The 19,453-nt window shown below is 35.3% G+C and overlaps 2 protein-coding genes across 2 annotated transcripts in view; both read left to right on the top strand.

The window, feature by feature from the left end:
- LOC126076244 (ovostatin homolog 2-like) overlaps positions 1-8,313 on the top strand; it is a 31,638-nt gene extending 23,325 nt beyond the window's left edge. The window contains exons 11-17 of the mRNA XM_049884820.1: positions 763-921; positions 2,329-2,559; positions 6,274-6,334; positions 6,889-7,034; positions 7,423-7,572; positions 8,246-8,268; positions 8,307-8,313. Of these exons, the coding sequence (XP_049740777.1) occupies positions 763-921; positions 2,329-2,559; positions 6,274-6,334; positions 6,889-7,034; positions 7,423-7,572; positions 8,246-8,268; positions 8,307-8,313 (777 nt within the window). The remainder of the gene's footprint in view (positions 1-762; positions 922-2,328; positions 2,560-6,273; positions 6,335-6,888; positions 7,035-7,422; positions 7,573-8,245; positions 8,269-8,306) is intronic.
- A 49-nt stretch (positions 8,314-8,362) lies between these two features.
- Positions 8,363-19,453, top strand: part of LOC126074683 (ovostatin-like) — a 31,047-nt gene continuing 19,956 nt past the window's right edge. The window contains exons 1-6 of the mRNA XM_049881502.1: positions 8,363-8,416; positions 9,113-9,209; positions 14,557-14,671; positions 16,267-16,495; positions 18,237-18,363; positions 19,074-19,192. Coding sequence (XP_049737459.1) covers positions 8,411-8,416; positions 9,113-9,209; positions 14,557-14,671; positions 16,267-16,495; positions 18,237-18,363; positions 19,074-19,192 — 693 coding nt within the window. The 5' untranslated portion in view covers positions 8,363-8,410. The remainder of the gene's footprint in view (positions 8,417-9,112; positions 9,210-14,556; positions 14,672-16,266; positions 16,496-18,236; positions 18,364-19,073; positions 19,193-19,453) is intronic.

Genomic DNA, 19,453 nt, shown 5'->3' with positions numbered 1-19,453 from the left:
TAAACGTGAAACAAGTAATTTCACAAATAATTATTTACCTATAGATGTCAAAGGTGCCATGTCAGTGAAATACTGACCATTTAATGACTCTTTATTAGGGATCAGAAAACTACAGCCCACAAGCAAAATCTGGCAGAGATCTGCTTTTGTACAGCCAGTGAGCTAGGGGTGATTTTCTTTCTTTCTTTTCTTTTTTTGGTTTGTTTCTTTCGTTATCTAACTCCCCATTCCTTCTGTCCAGCCCCTGGTGACCACTAATCTTCCTTTGTCTTAATGAATTTTGCCACTCTGGATATTTCGTATAAGTGAAATCATACAATATTAGTTCCTTTGTATCTGACTTATTTCTTACTATGGTGATATCTGTCAGAACTTCATTGTTCTTTACGGCTGAATATACATATTCCATTGTATGTATGTACCACATATTGTTTATCTGGTTTTCTGTTGATTGTGCAGAGTAACAAATAATTCCATTTTGGAGGTTTCTGTAGTATTTTAACCATAAAAATATTCAGGATACAGTGAAATATATGGGCCTGAGTTTCAAAAGATTTTTATGGGTAGGAGAAATAGAGTTTAGTGTTATCAATATCTTGGTTGTATCTCTCATATACTCGAAAGGAGTAGGTGAAACTACTCAGCAACGGCACGCACAGCAAGGAAAGAGTGGCACCAATGACAGAACCTTGATGTGCCCATCAAAATTGATTCCCAAATCCACTTAATTTTTCAGAAATTTGTTTTCTTCCGCTTATACAGGTTAAATTGCTTCATCCAGACAACACTCCCATCCCAAATGAAATAGTCCATTTGCACCTGAAGGACAAACTTGTGGGCAACTATACCACAGATATAAATGGCACTGCTCAATTTTCCTTGGACACGTCTAAGATTACATCCCCGAATATCACTTTGAAAGTAAGTTAGCCAAAGGCAAGTAAAGATAAAAATAATGTATTGGCTAGCTAAAGTTTAGGTTTATGTTAAATGATATTTATGAAACAGACAGGGAAATATAAATCTTGGTGTGAAGCAAGAGTGTTGCAAAACAGTTAAATATAAAGGAAAGAGATCCTATGAAAAATAAAAAAAAGAATTGTTTTATGAATCCATGCAAAAGAAAACATGCATATTTACATGTATGAAGGAAAAGTATCTAAATGAAAATAAAGCAGCACTTCACTTTCATCATGGAAATAGACAGAAAATTACATTTTCATAGAAGGAAATATTTTGGAAACCCTGTAACCTATTGCCATGAAATAATGTAAAGAATTTTTCTGGATATGTTCAAGACAGAAGTAACTTACTATTTGTAATAATTAAAGATAGTCCTTCCCACACATTTTCAAGAAACTCCCTCAGACATTTGTGTTGATAATGACAAGCACCCATGGTTAGAGTACTTTCTTTGTCATATTTCATTAAAAACTTTACCATCTTTCATCTATAGCATGTATTTCGTAGCAAAAGCAAATCCTACATTCATTAAAAAATAAAATAAAAACTGTTGATTGAGCTGATTCCAACTCATGGTGACCTCATGCCTTACAGAGTAGAACTGCTCCCTAAGGTTTTCTTGGCTGTAATCTTTATGGGGAAACCCTGGTGGCGTAGTGGTTAAGTGCTACAGCTGCTAACCAAGAGGTCGGCAGTTCAAATCCACCAGGTGCTCCTTGGAAACTCCACGGGACAGTTCTACTCTGTCCTACAGGATCGCTATGAGTCGGAATCGACTCGATGGCAGTGGGTCGTTTGGAATCTTTATCCAGCAGATGGCCAGGCCTTTCTTTTGCGGCACTGCTGGGTGGGTTAGAACTGCCAATCTTTAGGTTAGTAGTTGAGCATAAACTATTTGTAGCACCCAGGGACCTTCCTGCATTCATACGTTCCTCATATCATAGTAAGAGAGATATACCAATAAATCCAAAAAAAGAAAGAAACCTAGTTGCTCTTAAAAAAAAAGTCAGTTGCTGTTGAGTTGATTCTGACTCATAATGACCCCATGTGTTGCTAATAAAATTGTAGAGCAAATTAGAATATTTTTAAAGTAATGGAATAAATTTTTAGAGTAATATTATTAAACCAGATCTTAAATAGAAAATGAATTATAAAAACCATACAGTGGTCACTCTAGAGTATAACTAAAAAAGTATAGGAATTAGGTTATACTTAATGGAGAGAGCCCTGAAATTTTCATGTAGAGATATGACAGCATATGAGAGATATGGCAAATATGGCAGCATGACAATATCTTATCAGATATTCTTTAATTTTTCCTTGCTGTTTACCCTAAAATGCCTATAAATTTGATTCTTTGTGTAGGCAACCTACAAGAAGGATGAATATTGTAAGTCTCATGGCTGGATGTTGCCTTATTACCCTCAATCGGAGTACTTTGTAGAACGATTTTACTCCAGGACTAATAGCTTCCTAAAGATTGTCCCGGAGAGGGAAGAACTGAGATGCAACCAGCAAAAGCAGGTGACGGTGCACTACATTCTCAATATGGAAGGCTTTGAAGACAAAACCTACATGGCGCCCTTCAGTTATTTGGTATGCACTGAAAATATCCTTCCACAACCAAAATAGTTTCCTGGACGGGGTTTTGTAGTATAAATAGGAGTTTTCCTATTTGATAGAGAATACGAGAAGCACATTTAGGTTAGTTTGAGAAGTCAGACGTATATGGTTGCTCTGGGAATTACAAGGGTTGGGGCATGTCTATATGAAGTGTAAAAGTAATATATAATTCTGTTTTTCAGAATTATAACAGCCACCCTGTTTTTTAAACTTAGAATACTGGAATAATCTTTTGACACCTTTCATTCTTACAGAATCATCAAACTCTGACTTTACATGTATTTATATATACACATATACATATAAAGGCAGGATTTGGTAGGTATATACGTACATATACACACATATTTTGAATAGATTCTTGTATATATTTATGTATATGGGAGGTTTATATACACACACATAAATTCAGAATTGTTGTTGTTGTTAGGTGCCGTGGAGTCAGTTCCGACTCACAGCGACCCTACATACAACAGAATGAAACACTGCCCGATTCTGTGCCACCCTCACAGTTGTTATGCTTGAACCCACTGTTGCAGCCACTGTGTCAGTCCATCTTGTTGAGGGTCTTCCTCTTTTTCGCTGACCCTCTACTTTATCAAGCATGATGTCCTTCTCCAGGGACTGACTCCTCCTGATAACATGTCTGAAGTATGGGAGATGAAGTCTTGCCATCCTTGCTGCTAAGCAGTACTCTGGTTGTACTTCTTCCAAGACAGATTTGTTCTTTTGGCAGTCCATGGTATATTCAATATTCTTCACCAACACCACAATTCAAAGGCGTCAACTCTTCTTCAGTCTTCCTTATTCATTGTCCGGCTTTCACGTGCATAGGAGGCGATTGAAAACACCATGGCTTGGGTCAGGTGCACCTTAGTCCTTAAGATGATGTCTTTGCTCTTCAACACTTTAAAGAGGTCTTTTGCAGCCAGTTTACCCGATGCAATTCAATGCGTGTTTTGATTTCTTGACTGCTGCTTCCATGGGTGTTGATTGTGGATCCAAGTAAAATGAAATCGTTGACAGCCTCAATCTTTTCTCCATTTTTCATGATGTTGTTTAGTGATCCAGTTGTGAGGATTTTTCTTTTCCTTTATTTTGAGGTGTAATCCTTACTGAAGGCTGTGGTCTTTGATCTTCATCAGTAAGTGCTTCAAGTTCTCTTCACTTTCAGCAAGCAAGGTTGTGTCATCTGCATAACAGAGATAGCTAATGAGTCTCCCTCCAATCCTGATGCCCTGTTCTTCTTCAGAATAGATTCATATATATATATATATATATATATATATATATATATATATATATATATATATATATATATATATATATATAACTAGGAGTTGCTTATTTAGTTTGGGGGTGTCATCTATGGGAAGTGGTCCCAGCGAAGGGAGGAGGGGACCCTGAGGAGCTCAGGATAGTGGCTCTTTACCAACCAGAACATAATTACTTCAATATTTAACAGCAATATTTCCATCCTGGTATGTGAGGAATATCAAGTGTCCTTGTGAGAAGCTGGATCTCCAGTCTTTATAAAAATAGTTAAACATCTTCCTGATTTTTGCTTCCTCCCACCCCCCACCCCGCAACTCCTGCCTCTCTTCTGGCCACCTTGGTATTGGTATCTCCTACTTTTGAGCCATTTTGCAGATCTTTGGAGTGAATTGGTTCATTTGTTATCAGAATTCATTCCTCTTGAAATAGCTTAGGCTTGACCCTCCTCTGCTTTGGTAAGATCTTTGCAATTATTTTCCATGTTTCTCTTTTGAATGATGAATCAGGGTTACATATTATTCCTAATATACTTTAAACAGGAATTTTTCTTTCTTTCTTTTCTTCTCTCCTTCCTTGCTCCCTCCCTTCCTTCCTCCTTCCCTTTTTCCCTTCCTTCCTTCATTTTTAATTTTTAATTGTTTTCTTTGCTGTTTGCAGGGGTTTTATAGAGAAGAGGACATAGAATCTAGAATTTTTTTTTTTTTTCAAAAAAGCAACAGGATAATTTCCACTCCTTTAATTGAAATACATGCAATGTCTTATTTTTTCTCTTAAAATAAAAGCCAAACTCCTTTCCCATGCCTGCAAGACTCCCAGCAAGCTTGCTAAGTTCATTTTACATCATTCTACTTTATAGCAGACACAGAGGCCTTTCATTTTCTTGGACAAATCATGCTCTTTTCTGCTTTGCAAGCTTCCCACATGGTTTTCCTTCTTCCCATGATTATCTTTTTTCTCATCTATTACCACCACTATTCCAACTGCCTGCACCCCATTTTCCTAGATGATTCTTCTTTATCATTCATCTCTTACCTTAATGGAAACTTTCTAAGAAAACCTTCCTTGATTCCCCAGATAATCCAAGTCCTCTTACATATCCTTTCATAATGGCCTTTATTTCTCTTCATGATACTTATCAAAGCCTGTGCTTATGACCTTATTTATGTCAATGTTTGAAAATCACCTATCTCCCCAGTATTCTGTAACCTTTATGAAGTCGAATACTGTGTTTGGTTTGTCTGCCATTGCATATCTTCACCTAGCATGATGCATACCACACAGGAAACCTTCAATACAATATTTTAGAATGAATAAATGGAGGCTGAATGAATTGGATTGTTAAGCTTTTAAGAGGCAGCACAGCTATATGAACTTGGGCAAATACCTCCACCTCTTTGTGCCTCTTCAGTTTACTCATCTGTTGTAATAATTCCTGCCTTACTGTTCTGAGAGTTCAAGGAGTTAGTACACATAACAATACTCAGAAAAGTGCCTGAAAGGCTCATTAAATATTGAGCCTTATGTCTCTTTGGAACTGTTCTAGCACCAAATATCTTGCAACAAGCTCTACTGTGTCCTATAGGGTCACTACGAATTGGTACTGACTCGATGGTAACTGTTTTGATTTTCGGTTTTTAGGAGAAGCTCAGTTCTTTTGCATCAATTAATTACCTAAACTTGGCACTCCGGAGAGTTAAAGCGATTTTAGAGTTCACCAAAATAGTGACCAGAGTAGGATTATCAGCTCCAGCAATTTCAGGCTGTCCGATCTTAGGGAAGTTTTTCATTTTCTCCAAGTTTCAGCATCTCTTTTAACAGTATTCTGAAATTTTAACATAAAATGCAATAATTTTCTTAAAAGATTCCAAGTCTCCAGTCTTTGCTTGAATTTAAAGGCATAATTCAAGTATGATCATGTAAACTTGCACAAGTTTGCTGATAAAAAGGTGAAATGACAAAAAGCAGTCTTCTGGAAACCCAGCCCCCAGTGATGATGAATGAGCAGTCCTTCCATATACCTTATTGATCAAACAAGCTCATCTTCCAGAAAAATCTTCAAGCACTGAGATATACTTGATAATGCCTTCGTGTAGCTTTATTTAATTAAAGTTAGTAAATTTAGGAGTAATTTAACACAAAAATGAGTGAAAATTTTTTCACTGTGTCCTAGGGACCTGTCTGTTTTGGAATATGGAACACCGAATTGCTTTGCAGCAAATTTATTCATGACTCCTAAATTTTCTTCAGTATAATCATTAGGATTATAAACTCATTTTCTGGTGTCTTGAGTTCACTGGCAAATATGTTCAATTTTATTATTCAGACCACAAAAAGAGATCAATCACAGTTTATTCTTAAATGAAATTTGGTTATAATTCCCTAAACTTTATCATAATATTTTTATTCTTCTAGGTGATTTCAAAAGGTGTGATCATTCTTCACGGGCAACAGAAAGTCCAGATCAATGATGATGGTGAGGCTCATAATTTTAGCACAGAATTTAATGCAAAGAGAATGTTGTAATTAGGTTATATTTTACATTTTCCTTTAAAAGTCACAGCCCTCCCATTCTAGGGTTGTTTACTGCCCCAAATTACCCTTTGAGAGTATGCAAAGTTGTATGAAAAGGTATAATTCCAAATAAAAAATTTATTAATTAATAAACATTTATAGTGTTGATTATATTCAAAGCACTACTATAAGGTGCAGTCATGAGTCCTTCCCTTTCTCTTCTAAGAAAGACAGTATCTATGTTCAAACAGGAAGAATTTAAAAATGAAACAAAATAAGGCTTTGAAGTTTGAAGCCTTAAGGAGTATACAACTATCCTTTCCTTTTATAGCTTATGGAGGAGGTTATAAACTTCTCTCAGAAATACTTTATAAATTGAATTTATTGGGTCAGGGGATGTCTTGTTCACTGGCAGTGGGTAGGATGACTAGAACCTTCAGTAGAAGATTTCTGCTAGCTGACAGAGTCAACAATTTTACGAAGGCACTTTTTCAGTTTGATCTTTTCTTTTCACAGATATGAAGGGCACTTTTTCCATTCCTATAGATGTTAGCGTTGAGTTAGCTCCCTCTGCTGTTATGCTTGTCTACACCTTACATCCTGGAGGAGAAATGGTCGCCGACAGTACCCACTTCAAAATTGAGAAATGCTTTAAAAATGAAGTAAGGAAAATAATTCTTTCTCAGATTTGTTCAACTTGTTGAAAAGTTAAGGAGAATTTAGAGGCATGCTGAGTTTAGTTAAACTCCCCGTTATCCTGAGAGTTGAAGAATGCAAAATAAAAGAAAGCTAGTATGGCAAATTTTTTTTTTTTTCTTTTAGTATGGCAAAGTTAATGGGTTGGATGATTTAAAAAATGCCAGAATTATGGCATCCATTTAGGATATTGTCCCTGTTTTTCTAAGTTATGAATGCCATTAAAAGGGTAAATCACTGAGACAATGCTCCCAAATTGTGTGTATGTTTATAGAAAATTAGTGTGGTGCGAAAAATAATTCTTCCTGTGTGACTTGCCATCCCCTTGCCCTGTTGTCTATTTTCATTTTTCAGGTCAACTTAAATTTCTCTAAAGAAAAAAGTTTACCAGGATCCAATGTCAGCCTTCAAGTCTCAGCTGCTTCAAATTCTCTTTGTGCCCTTTCGGCTATAGATGAAAGTGTGTTGTTACTAGGGAATTATAATCCACTATCAGCACAAAGTGTGAGTGATTAAAACAAATTTTATTTACCAACAACTGTGTAGTTCTATGTCTTTACCTTAGATAGCAATGGAAAACCTTATATAAACTAGGGAACAAAGAGATTGGCCAGAGTCCACATGGAATAAAAAATATATTAGGCTAGACATTATGCAAAATGGACTCTATTTACTCTAACTACACTAATTATGTTGTGAAAAAAGTGAGCAATACTTTTAAAAATAAGTAACACTTACTGAATGACTACAATTTGCCAGGTACTCAACTGAATATTCTGATCTATGTTATTGAATTTTATTTTCATATTAACCCTATTGAATTAATATAGCACTCCCATCTTGACTAATGAATAATCTTTGGCTCAAGGAGCTTTAGTAAATTAACCAAGGGCATCCTTTGACAGAATGTTATGAAGCCCCTTTATCCAGGAGTTACTAAAATCCAATTAAGTCTCAACTATATTGGTTTTAATGTTAGTAAGCCAATAATTACTTAACTGATTAAATAATATTTCAAAATGTTTAGAGCTCTGTGGTCCTACACTTTACTAGTAACTCTTTATTTGGTATAGATATGAAGATAATTTTCCATAAGCTTTCCATATATATAGCTTGTGGGAAGAAGGTGAATTATTTTCCACTAAAAATACATAATTTCTTCTCTTCTACCACTTAGGTATATGATAGGCTATATTACAGGCAACTATATGGCTATTACTTCAAAGAACTTAACTTAGAGGATAGCCCTAAAGAGCCATGTCTCAAACAGGAACAAATCCTTTATAATGGGATTTATTATGCACCTGAATGGGTTGGCTTTGGAGAAGATGCCTATGGCCTTATGAAGGTAAGATTACTATGTTTTAAAGTGGTGAATATGTGTGACAAAATACAAATAATTGGAATGAAAATAACAAAGATACAGTCTTATACATGTGTTTTATCTAAGAATTCTCAGAGTATTAGTTTGTAATACAGAACTAATATCTGAGAAAATTATCAGTTTTCCTGACATAATGCTGTATGCATTATGTGCTGGGTGTCTAATATAAATCTCCAGACTCCTGCTCCTATACTCACTCACTTCCAAGTTGAAATTCGACTGTATTAAAATATATATTAAAGTATTTACAAGTGGAATATTCTCCCTAGCCCAACAAAAAAATGTCAAATTCAAGTTAGAAAATATATTTAAAAAAAAAAAAAAAGTTGCCATCATTTCCACTCCAACTCATCAAATTGTTCCAATTTTAATATATCCCGCTGAGGGATAGAGGAGTATAATATGAGGTTTTATTTGCCTTTCTCAAAGGTTTTTATCAACAGCTGTTAAATAGGAAAAATAAAATGTCAATAAATCAGAGAAACAAGGGAAATTGAAAACAGAGAATTTAGAAAATGGCAGAGAAGTACCTCTTGGTTTGTGACATTTAAGAGATAGAGAAATAAACAAGAGAAGCAAATAAAAAATATATAGAGAACAAAAAGTTTGTCTAAATATTCTATAATATTGTGTGATCTAAAACTGATTTTATCTTGAAAGGCAATGGGGTTAAAGGTTTTTACCAACTCTCATTACCGGAAACCTGTACTGTGCAAGGATTCCTGGCATCCTGGCTATGGTCTCCAAGTTCACTCAGGTGAGTCTTAGCATAATGTAGGGATCGGACAACAACTTGTAATCTCTTATCCTTCATGAAGTGAGTTTGGCATTTGGAGAAATAGGAGAGATTTCTTTTTTTAATTGCCTGTCATATCAAATGTTAGAAATATAGAGAGGTTAAGGCAAATGAATCTTTATACTCCTGGGGTTTATATTGAAGTGGGAATGCAGACAATATGTAAACAACATGATTTCAGATGATGATAACTACTCTGGTAAAAGTATTTATTGAATGGTTAGTATGTACCAAGCAATGTTCCGTACACTTTACGTATATTAACCCATTTATTCTTCACAACCTATAGATTAAAAACTATTACTTCCAATTTACTGATGATGAAAGTGAGGCACAGAAAAGTTAAGTAACTTGCCCAATGAAATTGATAGTATATGGCAAGGATGTGATGGTAATCCAGACATTCTGAGTGCAAAACCCATGTTTTTATCATTATATTGTACTAAATCTCAAAGAACTACTATTAAGAAAACAAAACAAGATAAAGGAAAAGAGGATGCTATGAAGAGGTGATTGAATGATCCAAAACCCGAAAAATGTCAAGAATTATACAAAGAAATTTTTAGGAAAATTTCTTTAAAATAAGCAAAAGCTATGAAGACATAATACAAAGAAGGAGAAACAAATAGGTAAAAACTATATGAAGAGATATTTAACCTCACTAAAACAAAACGAAAAAAAATTAAACCCATTGCCATTGAGTTAATTCTGACTCATAGCAACCGTAAGGACAGAGTAGAACTGCCCCATAGAGTTTCCAAGGAGCACCTGGTGGATTCAAACTGCCAACCTTTTGGTTAGCAGGCTTAGCGCTTAACCACTAGGCCGCCAGGGTTTCCTAATATAAATATACATAGACTAAAATTGAGAAAGAGAAATCAGTATAAATCATAGTCTGTATACAACTTAAAATAACAGTTTGAATCTAAGATTTTAGCTCAAGCCAATATCAGAGATAAGTGGAAGGGGTATGCAATTAAAAAGTTGCTAAAATTCCTGTTTTACTTCAATATACAAATTGATACACTGTAGGTGTTATTAGAAATAGTTTAATTTATAACTAAAGAACAACCAATGTTGAAAAAATTTAAATATGAAAGCCTTCAACAAGTTTCTTTTAGAAACCTAGTAACAGAAAGAAATTTCCTTAACTTTATAATGATTTGCAATCAAAAACTGTATAATAAATATCCAGCAAGCATGGCTTTATTACTTTAATAGCATTCCTATTAAAGTGAGGAACAATAGAAAACTGTTCGCTATTCAAAGTGATATTCACAATTGTAACGGAATTTGTAGGAAATCTAATGAAGCAAGAAATGGTAATAAAAGATATAATTTATTGGAAAGAAATGTATAAATTTATTATTTTTATTAAAAATGATCTTATATAGAAAATAAGAGAATTAACAACCTATTATTATTAATAACTCATCAAGGGTGTAAAATACAAGATAAACAAAAAATCAACAATTATCCTTCACACCAATAGTAATTAAATGACTAGAAATTGTAATTAGAATATATCCTACACACACTAGTAACAAAAATAATGTGTAAGATGAGCCTAACCAAAATTATGCAAAAACTTTATGAAAAAATAAGTAGAAGACTTTACTGAAGGACACAAATAAAGAATAAATGGTGATCTATATATATTGTATGGAAACCTGATGGTGTAGTGGTTAAGAGCTATAGCTGCTAACCAAAAGGTCAGCAGTTCAAATCCACCAGGTGCTCCTTAGAAACTCTATGGGGCAGTTCTACTCTGTCCTACAGGGTCACTATGACTCAGAATCAAGTCAACAGCAACAGATTTGGTTTTCTTGGTTTATGCCTTGTACAAGGATCCCTGATGGCACAGTGGTTAAGCTCTGGGATGCTAACCAAAAGGTTGGCAGTTTGAACCCACCAGCCACTCTATGAGAGAAAGGTACAGCCTGTTTCCATAAAGATTTACAGCCTTGGAAACACTACAGGGTAATTCTACTCTGTCCTATAGGGTCACTATGGGTCACAATTGACTTGATGGCAATGGGTTAGGTTGGGGTTATACCTTGTACTGGATGGAGAGATCTAACATGATAAAGATGTAACATTCCCCTCAAAATTTTCTAGATAGGCAAATGAAATGCTAATCAAAAACATAGAACTTGGAATCCCATTATAAAATGCATATGGAATTATAAAATTTCAAAAATACCTAAGATTATTTTGAAAAAGAAGAAAAAATTGTGAAGATGCACCTAATGACTTTCAAGATGTATTATAAAACTATAAAAATTTAAGGAGTGTAGTAACGGGGCAGGATGGTACAAATTGATCATTTGAATGACATAGAAATCCCGGAAATAGCCTATTGTATGTATGACATCTTGGTAAATGATATGAGAGACATAGGAATCAGTGGGGAAAGAATAAATCAATTAAATTAAATGATTTGAATTACAATGGAGCACCAAAAATGGTGGAATAGGGAACTCCAAAACCCATCCCTTCATAGAAACACCTAAAAAATGACCAAAAATTATCAGAATCAGCTTTGTCAGAACTCTGGAAAACAGTCAAAGATTTACAACAGACAAGCACATGCTGAATCCAAAAAAAAAAGAAAAGGGACAAATTAGATGTGGTTTTTTAAGAAAATCTCTGTTAAACCTCAAGCTGACCACAAGCTGAAAGAACAGACTTCAGAAACCATGTATGAAAAAAAATAGTCTTTAAATATAGTTTATAAAAGCCACTAAAAAAATAAACAACTACAACCCACAGCAAGCAACAACAACAAACCTTGCGGAATGGAAAGAATCTGATTTACAGAGTTACCACATTATAATATTCAAAATGTCCATTTTTCAAAAAAGAAATTATGCGGCATGCAAAGAAACAGTAAATATGGGTACAGACATTGGATTTATTAGACAAAGACTTTAAATTAACTGTCTTAAATATGCTCAAATTGCTAAAAGAAACCAGGGACAAAGAACTAAAGGAAACCACGAGAACGATGTATCAACAAATAGAGAATATCAATAAATAGGTAAAAATTATTAGAAGGAAACAAATAGAAATCTGAAGCTGAAAAGCACAGCAACTAAAATGAAAAATTCATTAAAGGATTTTAACAGCAGATTTAAGCAGGTAGAAGAAAGAGTCAGTAAACTTGAATACAGAGTAATTGTAATTTTCCAGAGAAGCACAAAGCAAAAATAATGAAGAAAAATGAACACAGCATATAAAGACCCATGGGATACTATCACGTGTACTGACATATATATAATCAAAGTCCCAAAAGGAGAGAAGAGAGAGACAGAAAGAATATTTGAAGAAATAATGGCCAAAAACTTCCCAGTTTTGATAAAGGACATGAATCCACACCTCCGAGAAGCTCAAGGAATTCCAATAAGATAAATGTGACAATATCTACACAGAAGAATATTATAATCAAAGTGTCAAAGGACAAAGACAAAGAGAAGCTCTTGAAAGCAGCAAAAGCAAAGAAACTCATCATGTACAAGGGATTTGCATTAAGATTAATGGCTAACTTCTCATCAGAAACCCTGGAGAACAGAAGGCAGTAGAATGGCATATTCAAAGTGCTGATTTAGGAGGGAAAAAAAAACAGTCAAAAAAGAATTCTATATCAGGCAAAACTGTCCTCCAAAAATGAAGGCACAATTAAGATAGTTAAAAGCTGAGAGAGCTTGTCTCTGCGACTTTCCATTCAAGAAAGGTTAAAGGGAGCCAGGATGAAATAAAAGGACGCTAGACAGTAACTCGAAACCATATGAAAAAATAAAGAACACCCACCAGTAAAGATAACCACAGAGGTAAATATAAGAGCCAGTAGTATTGTGGTTTTGGTTTATAACTCTTCTTGTATTCTTATGTGATTTAAAAGACAAATGCACAAAACGATAATTATAAATCTATGTTAATGGACACACAATGTATAAGGAAGTAATTTGTGACAATAGGAATGTAAACAGGGAGGGATGAAGCTGTATAAAAATGAGGTTTTGCGTACTTTTGAAGATGAGTTAGTATTAATTCAAACTAGATTGTTATCAGTTTAATATGTTAATTTTAACCCCAATGATTACCACTAAGAAAATAACTAAAAACTATACAGAAAAGGAAATGAGAAGGGAATCAAAATGGCACACTACAAAAAATTTAAAAATGAGCAACAACATCCACTAGGCAGTAATTACACCTGAAAATTTGCGCATCAAGGGAAATATAAACCCCCCCCCCAAAAAGAACCCATTGCTGTTGAGCTGATTCTGACTCTCGGCAATCCTATAGGACAGAGTAGGACTGCCCCATTGGGTTTCCAAGGAGCAGCTGGTGGATTTGAACAGCTGACCTTTTGCTTAGCAGCCAACCTCTTAACCACTGCACCACCAGGACTTCTAGAGAGGTATTAAAAAAAAAAAAAAAGCGATTGCCATTGAGTTGATTCTGACTCGTAGAGACCCTAAAGGACAGAGTAGAACTGCCTCATAGGATTTCCAAGGAGAACCTGGTAGATTCCAACTGCCGACCCTTTTGGTTAGTTGATGTAGCTCTTTAACCACTATGCCAGGAGGGTTTCCAAGAGAGGTATAAATAACTAAAATTTCATATAAAAATAGGAAGGATTACCAAAAAGAAATTAAAAATAATGAAATAGATATATTTGTATCAACATTAATATAGCTGAAAAATACTATATTAAGGGGGAAAAGCCCAAGTTGCTGAATAATAAATATACTACCATTTTCAAAATTAAAGGAGAATACAAAACATTGCCTTATATTTTCTATGGATACGTGGAAAAGTACACACCAGTAGAGGTGTGACACATTGGGGTTGGTGGTGGTGGTCAAGGGGAGCTTTGATTTTGTTTTCAGTGTTTTAATTGTTTTATACCCAGAACCCAGTGCCGTCGTGATGCATTCCCATATTACTTGCATCACGCATTTATATATACAATATATCAAAATATCAATGATCGATGACTACAGGGATGAATAAGTACTACTCTTAACTTTTTAATAAACATTTGTAAGATATTCATAGATTATTCACTAGAAATAGGATCTTAAAATTTGCTTAAAGATTATTGTGGGGATTAAATGAGCTAAAATATGTAAAAAGCATTTCTGATTGTGACTTAGATGTAGCAATAATTTGATAGATGACAGTTATTATTAAGCCTTGTCCCCAAAATAGTTTATTTGCTAAGAAGTTAAATTTGACTTTAAAGATATGGAATAGCTTACTTTTGATGTTGTGTTTCGTCTTCCCATGGAAATAACTTCAGAAGGGAGCGGTAATGAAGTTCTCACTAAAGAGGTTCTACCGTTTTCTGGATCGTATGTCAATACTGTGCGGAAATCATTTCCTGAAACTTGGATTTGGACTCTTATCACAACTGAGTGAGTTTTTTTTTATAAGTGCATTTAATTACTTTTTTCTTTTTTATCTAAGCAAGTGAGGTATGATATTCATGAACACTTGCCAGCTTCCTCAAACTAAATGTGTCCAAAAGCCTAAAAATGAGGAGAGTGTGTCAAAAATCTGCAAAATCTCTGATGAATTTCTACTGACTCCTCTCTTGTCTTCCTTTCACTATCTCCATTCTTTCATTTGCCCTTTATTTATTTTTCTTACTGTCATTTTTTTATCATTTGTTTTTTATAAATATCTGATTTTTTTTGGAAGAAATGTATGGGAGGCCACGAAACAGACTGAAATTTTGTTTTCTATTGTGTGACATGATGAACACGATAATAAATACATATGGATATAAGGAAGAAAGAGAGGAAGCAATGTAGAGAAATCAGAAGAGTAGAAAAAAGTAAAAAATAATAAAAAGTAGGAAAAAAGGGAGGGAGGAAGGGAAGTTGGGAAAAATGAGTTTCTAAGTAGGTAACATAACAAATTCAAGTATAAGGCTAATGTGAACATTTTAAACTTGAAAATTATATTCTAGTAATCATGTTTCTAAACTTATCAGTAAAGTTAGCTAAATATGGCAAAAATAGTTTATAAGTAAATTAAATTTACCAGTTATCACTTTCCATGGAGTTGACTCCAACTCATGGTGACTCCACGTGTGTCAGAGCAGAACTGTGCTCCGTGGGGTTTTCAACAGCTGATTTTTTAGAAGTAGGTCACCAGGCCTGTCTTCCAAGGCACCTCTGGGTGGACTCGAACCTCCAACCTTTAAGTTTGCAGCTGAGCTCATTAACCATTTGTACCACCCAGGCCTACTCAAGAACTTTTATGTGTCTCATGTAAATTAAACAAGTTATCGTGATTATTCCAACATTTTTAAACACTTTGAGGTTAATGACCACTCACAGTCTATCAGTAAGGAAAGAGAAATACATACAGATAAAAGTATATTTGTGAGTATTTATAAGTAAGTGTGAGATTAATGTCAAGTGTTTCGATAATTTGTACTTTGGTAGGGATTATAAGAAATGGGAACATCAATTAGATTTAAAGTAGAGTAAAAAGATAGGAGCTCAGAATTAAGAGCCAGAGTACAAGCTAAAGTTAAGTCTAAGGTAAGGGAATCTAGTACACTGGACACATTTTTAGATACGGAGAAAAGGAGTTTCTTTATGGATTAGGTAAAAAGGAGCCCTGGTGGCATAACAGTTAAATACTTGGCTGCTAACCGAAAGGTTGGTGGTTCAAACCCATCCAGCAGCTCCATGCAAGAAAGATGTAGCAATCTGCTTCCATAAAGATCACAGACAAGAAAACCCTATGAGGCTGTTCTACTCTGTTACATGAGGTCACTAAGAGTCAAAATTACTCAGTGGCCCCTAACAACAACAACATAGATGAGGAATAACAAGGAGCTAAACAGAGGAAGAGTGGGACAAAGAAAGAGAGCATGACTGCTACAGTTTAGAAGAGTGTCAGTCAAAGGAAGAGCTATTAAGCTTTGAATAAATCCAATGATTGAATAATATATGGTGACAACTCTCTTCAGTGTTATCTGAACCTTCTCATTTAGCTCCACAGGGAAAGCCAGTCTTCCTCTTACTGTTCCTGATACCATTACACAATGGAAGGCCAATGGATTCTGCCTAGATGATAAAGCTGGATTTGGCATCTCCCCAACCATCTCCCTGACAGCTTTTCAGCCCTTTTTTGTGGATCTCACTCTCCCCTATTCAGTTGTTCGAGGAGAAGCGTTCACTCTGAAAGCCAATGCCTTCAACTACCTGAATAGATGTGTTCAGGTATTGCCTTGAGTCTTCTTAGTAAATAGCCATTTCTTTCCATGCAATTATCTTCAAATTTGAAGTGTATGATGACATGGGACTTTTTAAGTTCTTTGTCTTTCTTAAATTTGTTTTGAAAACATTAGCTAGTTTTACAAGTCAGCCAGTGTAGGGTTTAGAAATATAAATTAGTATATCTGAGTGACTGGCTGAACATAAAAGTACTGAATATAAACTCTATGATGTAAGTAAGCTATCTTTTTCCTTTGTGTGGGGGGGCAGAGTATGGGGATGAATGATTGGGTGAAGTAATGCCTAGTACCTTCAATTCTTCAACATCTCCAAGGAAGGTCTTTTATGCACAAGATCCTCCTGAAAAAAAAAGGATTTATGAAATAATTAAGCTTGATGTTATAAATTAGATTTCAAGTCTGCTAGTCTTTCACCTTTGGATCCCCTGGGAATATGCAGAATATATGATAGCTTTTTTTTTTTTTTTTTTTATGATAGCTTAGTGGTTTCATGAGCTCTTGACTGCTGGGTAATAGCTGTGGGAAAGCAGCAATTTCATAGCAGATAAAGCATAGAATTTATTACGTTTATTTCTAGCTCTGTTGTTTTGAACAAGATAGTTTACCTCCCTAACCAAAAACAAACCCACTGCCATCGAGATGATACCGACTCATAGTGATCCTATAGGACAGAGTAGAACTGTCCCATAAAGTTTCCAAGGCTATAATCTTTACAGAAGCAGACTGCCACATCTTTCACCCCCAAAGCAACTGGTGGGTTCAAACTGCCAACTTTTGGGTTAGCAGCTGAGCACTTAAACTACTGTGCTACCGGGGCTCCTCCACTGCTCTTCTATCACTGTGTAAAATGGTGTTAGTAATACATATTTGGCAGGGTTTTGTGAGAACTGAATGAGATAATGTAAATGATGAGCCTCGCACAATACATTGCAAATAATAGGCAATTGAGTTAATTGCCCCGTCTTTAGCCTTTACCTAAATAACAGATTTCAGTACTATCTATAGTAATTCTATGGCCTTTATCATCTTTTGCTTCAATATGGTTTTATATCCAAGTATTTGATCTTCAGTAAACAGTAGTTACAAATTGACACATCCAAAATGCCAAGTAAAATACCTGCCCAAGGTATTTATTGTTTAAACAATACAGTTTACTGAAAGAAATCAAGTATGCAAAACCTACTCAGTTTATCAGCATGCGGCATTCAGTAGCAGGTATTTTTTAGGGGAATAAAACAATTTTTCACATTAAAGAAAGTTTTTCTCGATAATCAAGTTGTTTTTTGTAAGCCTGAGATGGAATGCACTATTCTAGATATTTTATATTTTATTTGATATACACATCAACTGTGAGCAGTAGATGACAATGGCCTCAATTATAGATAAGAAAAAGGAAATTGAGGCTCATAAGACTTTTTGGGAACTTGATCAACCCATATTGACCAAAACACCTGCTTATTTTGATGAAGCTCACCAAAGTAGTGCATTGTTGTATAAGACCTAAGTACCACTTTATTCAAAATAATTAGCCAAAAGTCAGTAAGTGTCAAAAGGCAGATTGTAATAATTGTGTAATAAGGTTTCCTCTGAGCTTGGAAGCCATTCTTACCACAGCAGAAAATAGGAAAGGTAGGGAATTTCTTTTCTAATCTTTTAGACATTCACAGCTGTATTATATAAATGTATGGAAAGAGCTCAGTCTTTCTTTTCTTACCTGGCCCTAACAGATTAGCACCGTACTGCAAGTATCTAGTGCTTACCAAGCCAGACTTCTCCCAACTGAAGATGAAAATGTTTGCACATGTGGCAATGAGAGAAAATCCTATGCTTGGCTGGTTACTCCCCAAACACTAGGTAAGCTTTTCAGTTCTATATGTTTTTCCATTCATTTGTAAATCCTCCTAAAACGTATGTTAGGCTATTTCTCTATTGTAGCCAGTTTACTCATTGCTTGATACCACCACTTGTCCATTTTTCTATTCCTGTTGTTGTTAGCTGCCGTCAAGTCAGCACCCAACTCATGGCGACCCCATGCACAATGGAAGGAAACACTGCCTGGTCCTCTTCCAGCCCATGATGGGTTGCAGATCAGACCATTGCAGTCCATAGGATTATCATTGACTGATTTTCAGAAGCAGATCCCCAGGCCTTTCTTCCTCATGTGTCTTAGTCCAGAAGCTCTCCTGAAGCCCGTTCAGCATCGTAGCAATGTACAAGCCTCCAATGAGAGATGGGCGGTGGCTGCCTATCGGGTGCAATGGCCAGGAATCTAAGCCTGGTGTCCTGCATGGAAAGCAAGAATTCTACAGCTGAACACCGCTGCCCTCTTTTCTTTTACAACCAAGGACCAGTTTGCATGGGAACAGTAGTAGGGAGTTGGAATCCAGTCCTGACTTGAAGAGCTCACATTTTCCATGTAATACTTTTCTCCCTTTTCTGTAAAATTTCAATTTTATTTATGATGTACTGCAAGTTAGAGTCCAGAATGATCTCTGCCTCCTTGAATCTCCTTCATCAGAATTAGCCCATTGTAATTCTTCCATTTACATTTCCTACCATTTAAGGTACTATCAACCTCACTGTCGTTGCTGAAACCGTGGAGAACAGTGGCTGTGAAAATGAGTCTCCCAACGCTCTGAACACTGGCTGGAGGGATACGCTGATCAAACCATTGCTGGTAGAGGTATGGCCTCAAAATGAAACCTGTGGGCTTTGAGGGAATATCTGTCTGTATTTCAAAATGTTTTTCTTCATTAGGAAGTGTAAGTATCCCTTCCAGATCTCACAGATATAGTTGGAATGAGCACTTATTTAAAAAGACAGCACAATATTGCGATCAAATACTTGGGAAGAAAGACCAGGGACAGACATTTCATTCTGAGACATTCAGTCTGCAGAGAATATTTACAGTCAAATATGTAATATTCTTGAAAGAAGGAGATAT

This window comes from Elephas maximus, chromosome 4 (assembly GCF_024166365.1).
Source record: "Elephas maximus indicus isolate mEleMax1 chromosome 4, mEleMax1 primary haplotype, whole genome shotgun sequence".
In the NCBI taxonomy this organism is placed as follows: domain Eukaryota; kingdom Metazoa; phylum Chordata; class Mammalia; order Proboscidea; family Elephantidae; genus Elephas; species Elephas maximus.
The sequence above is the reverse complement of the archived record's forward strand: the minus strand, read 5'-3'. Positions and strand labels throughout refer to the sequence as shown.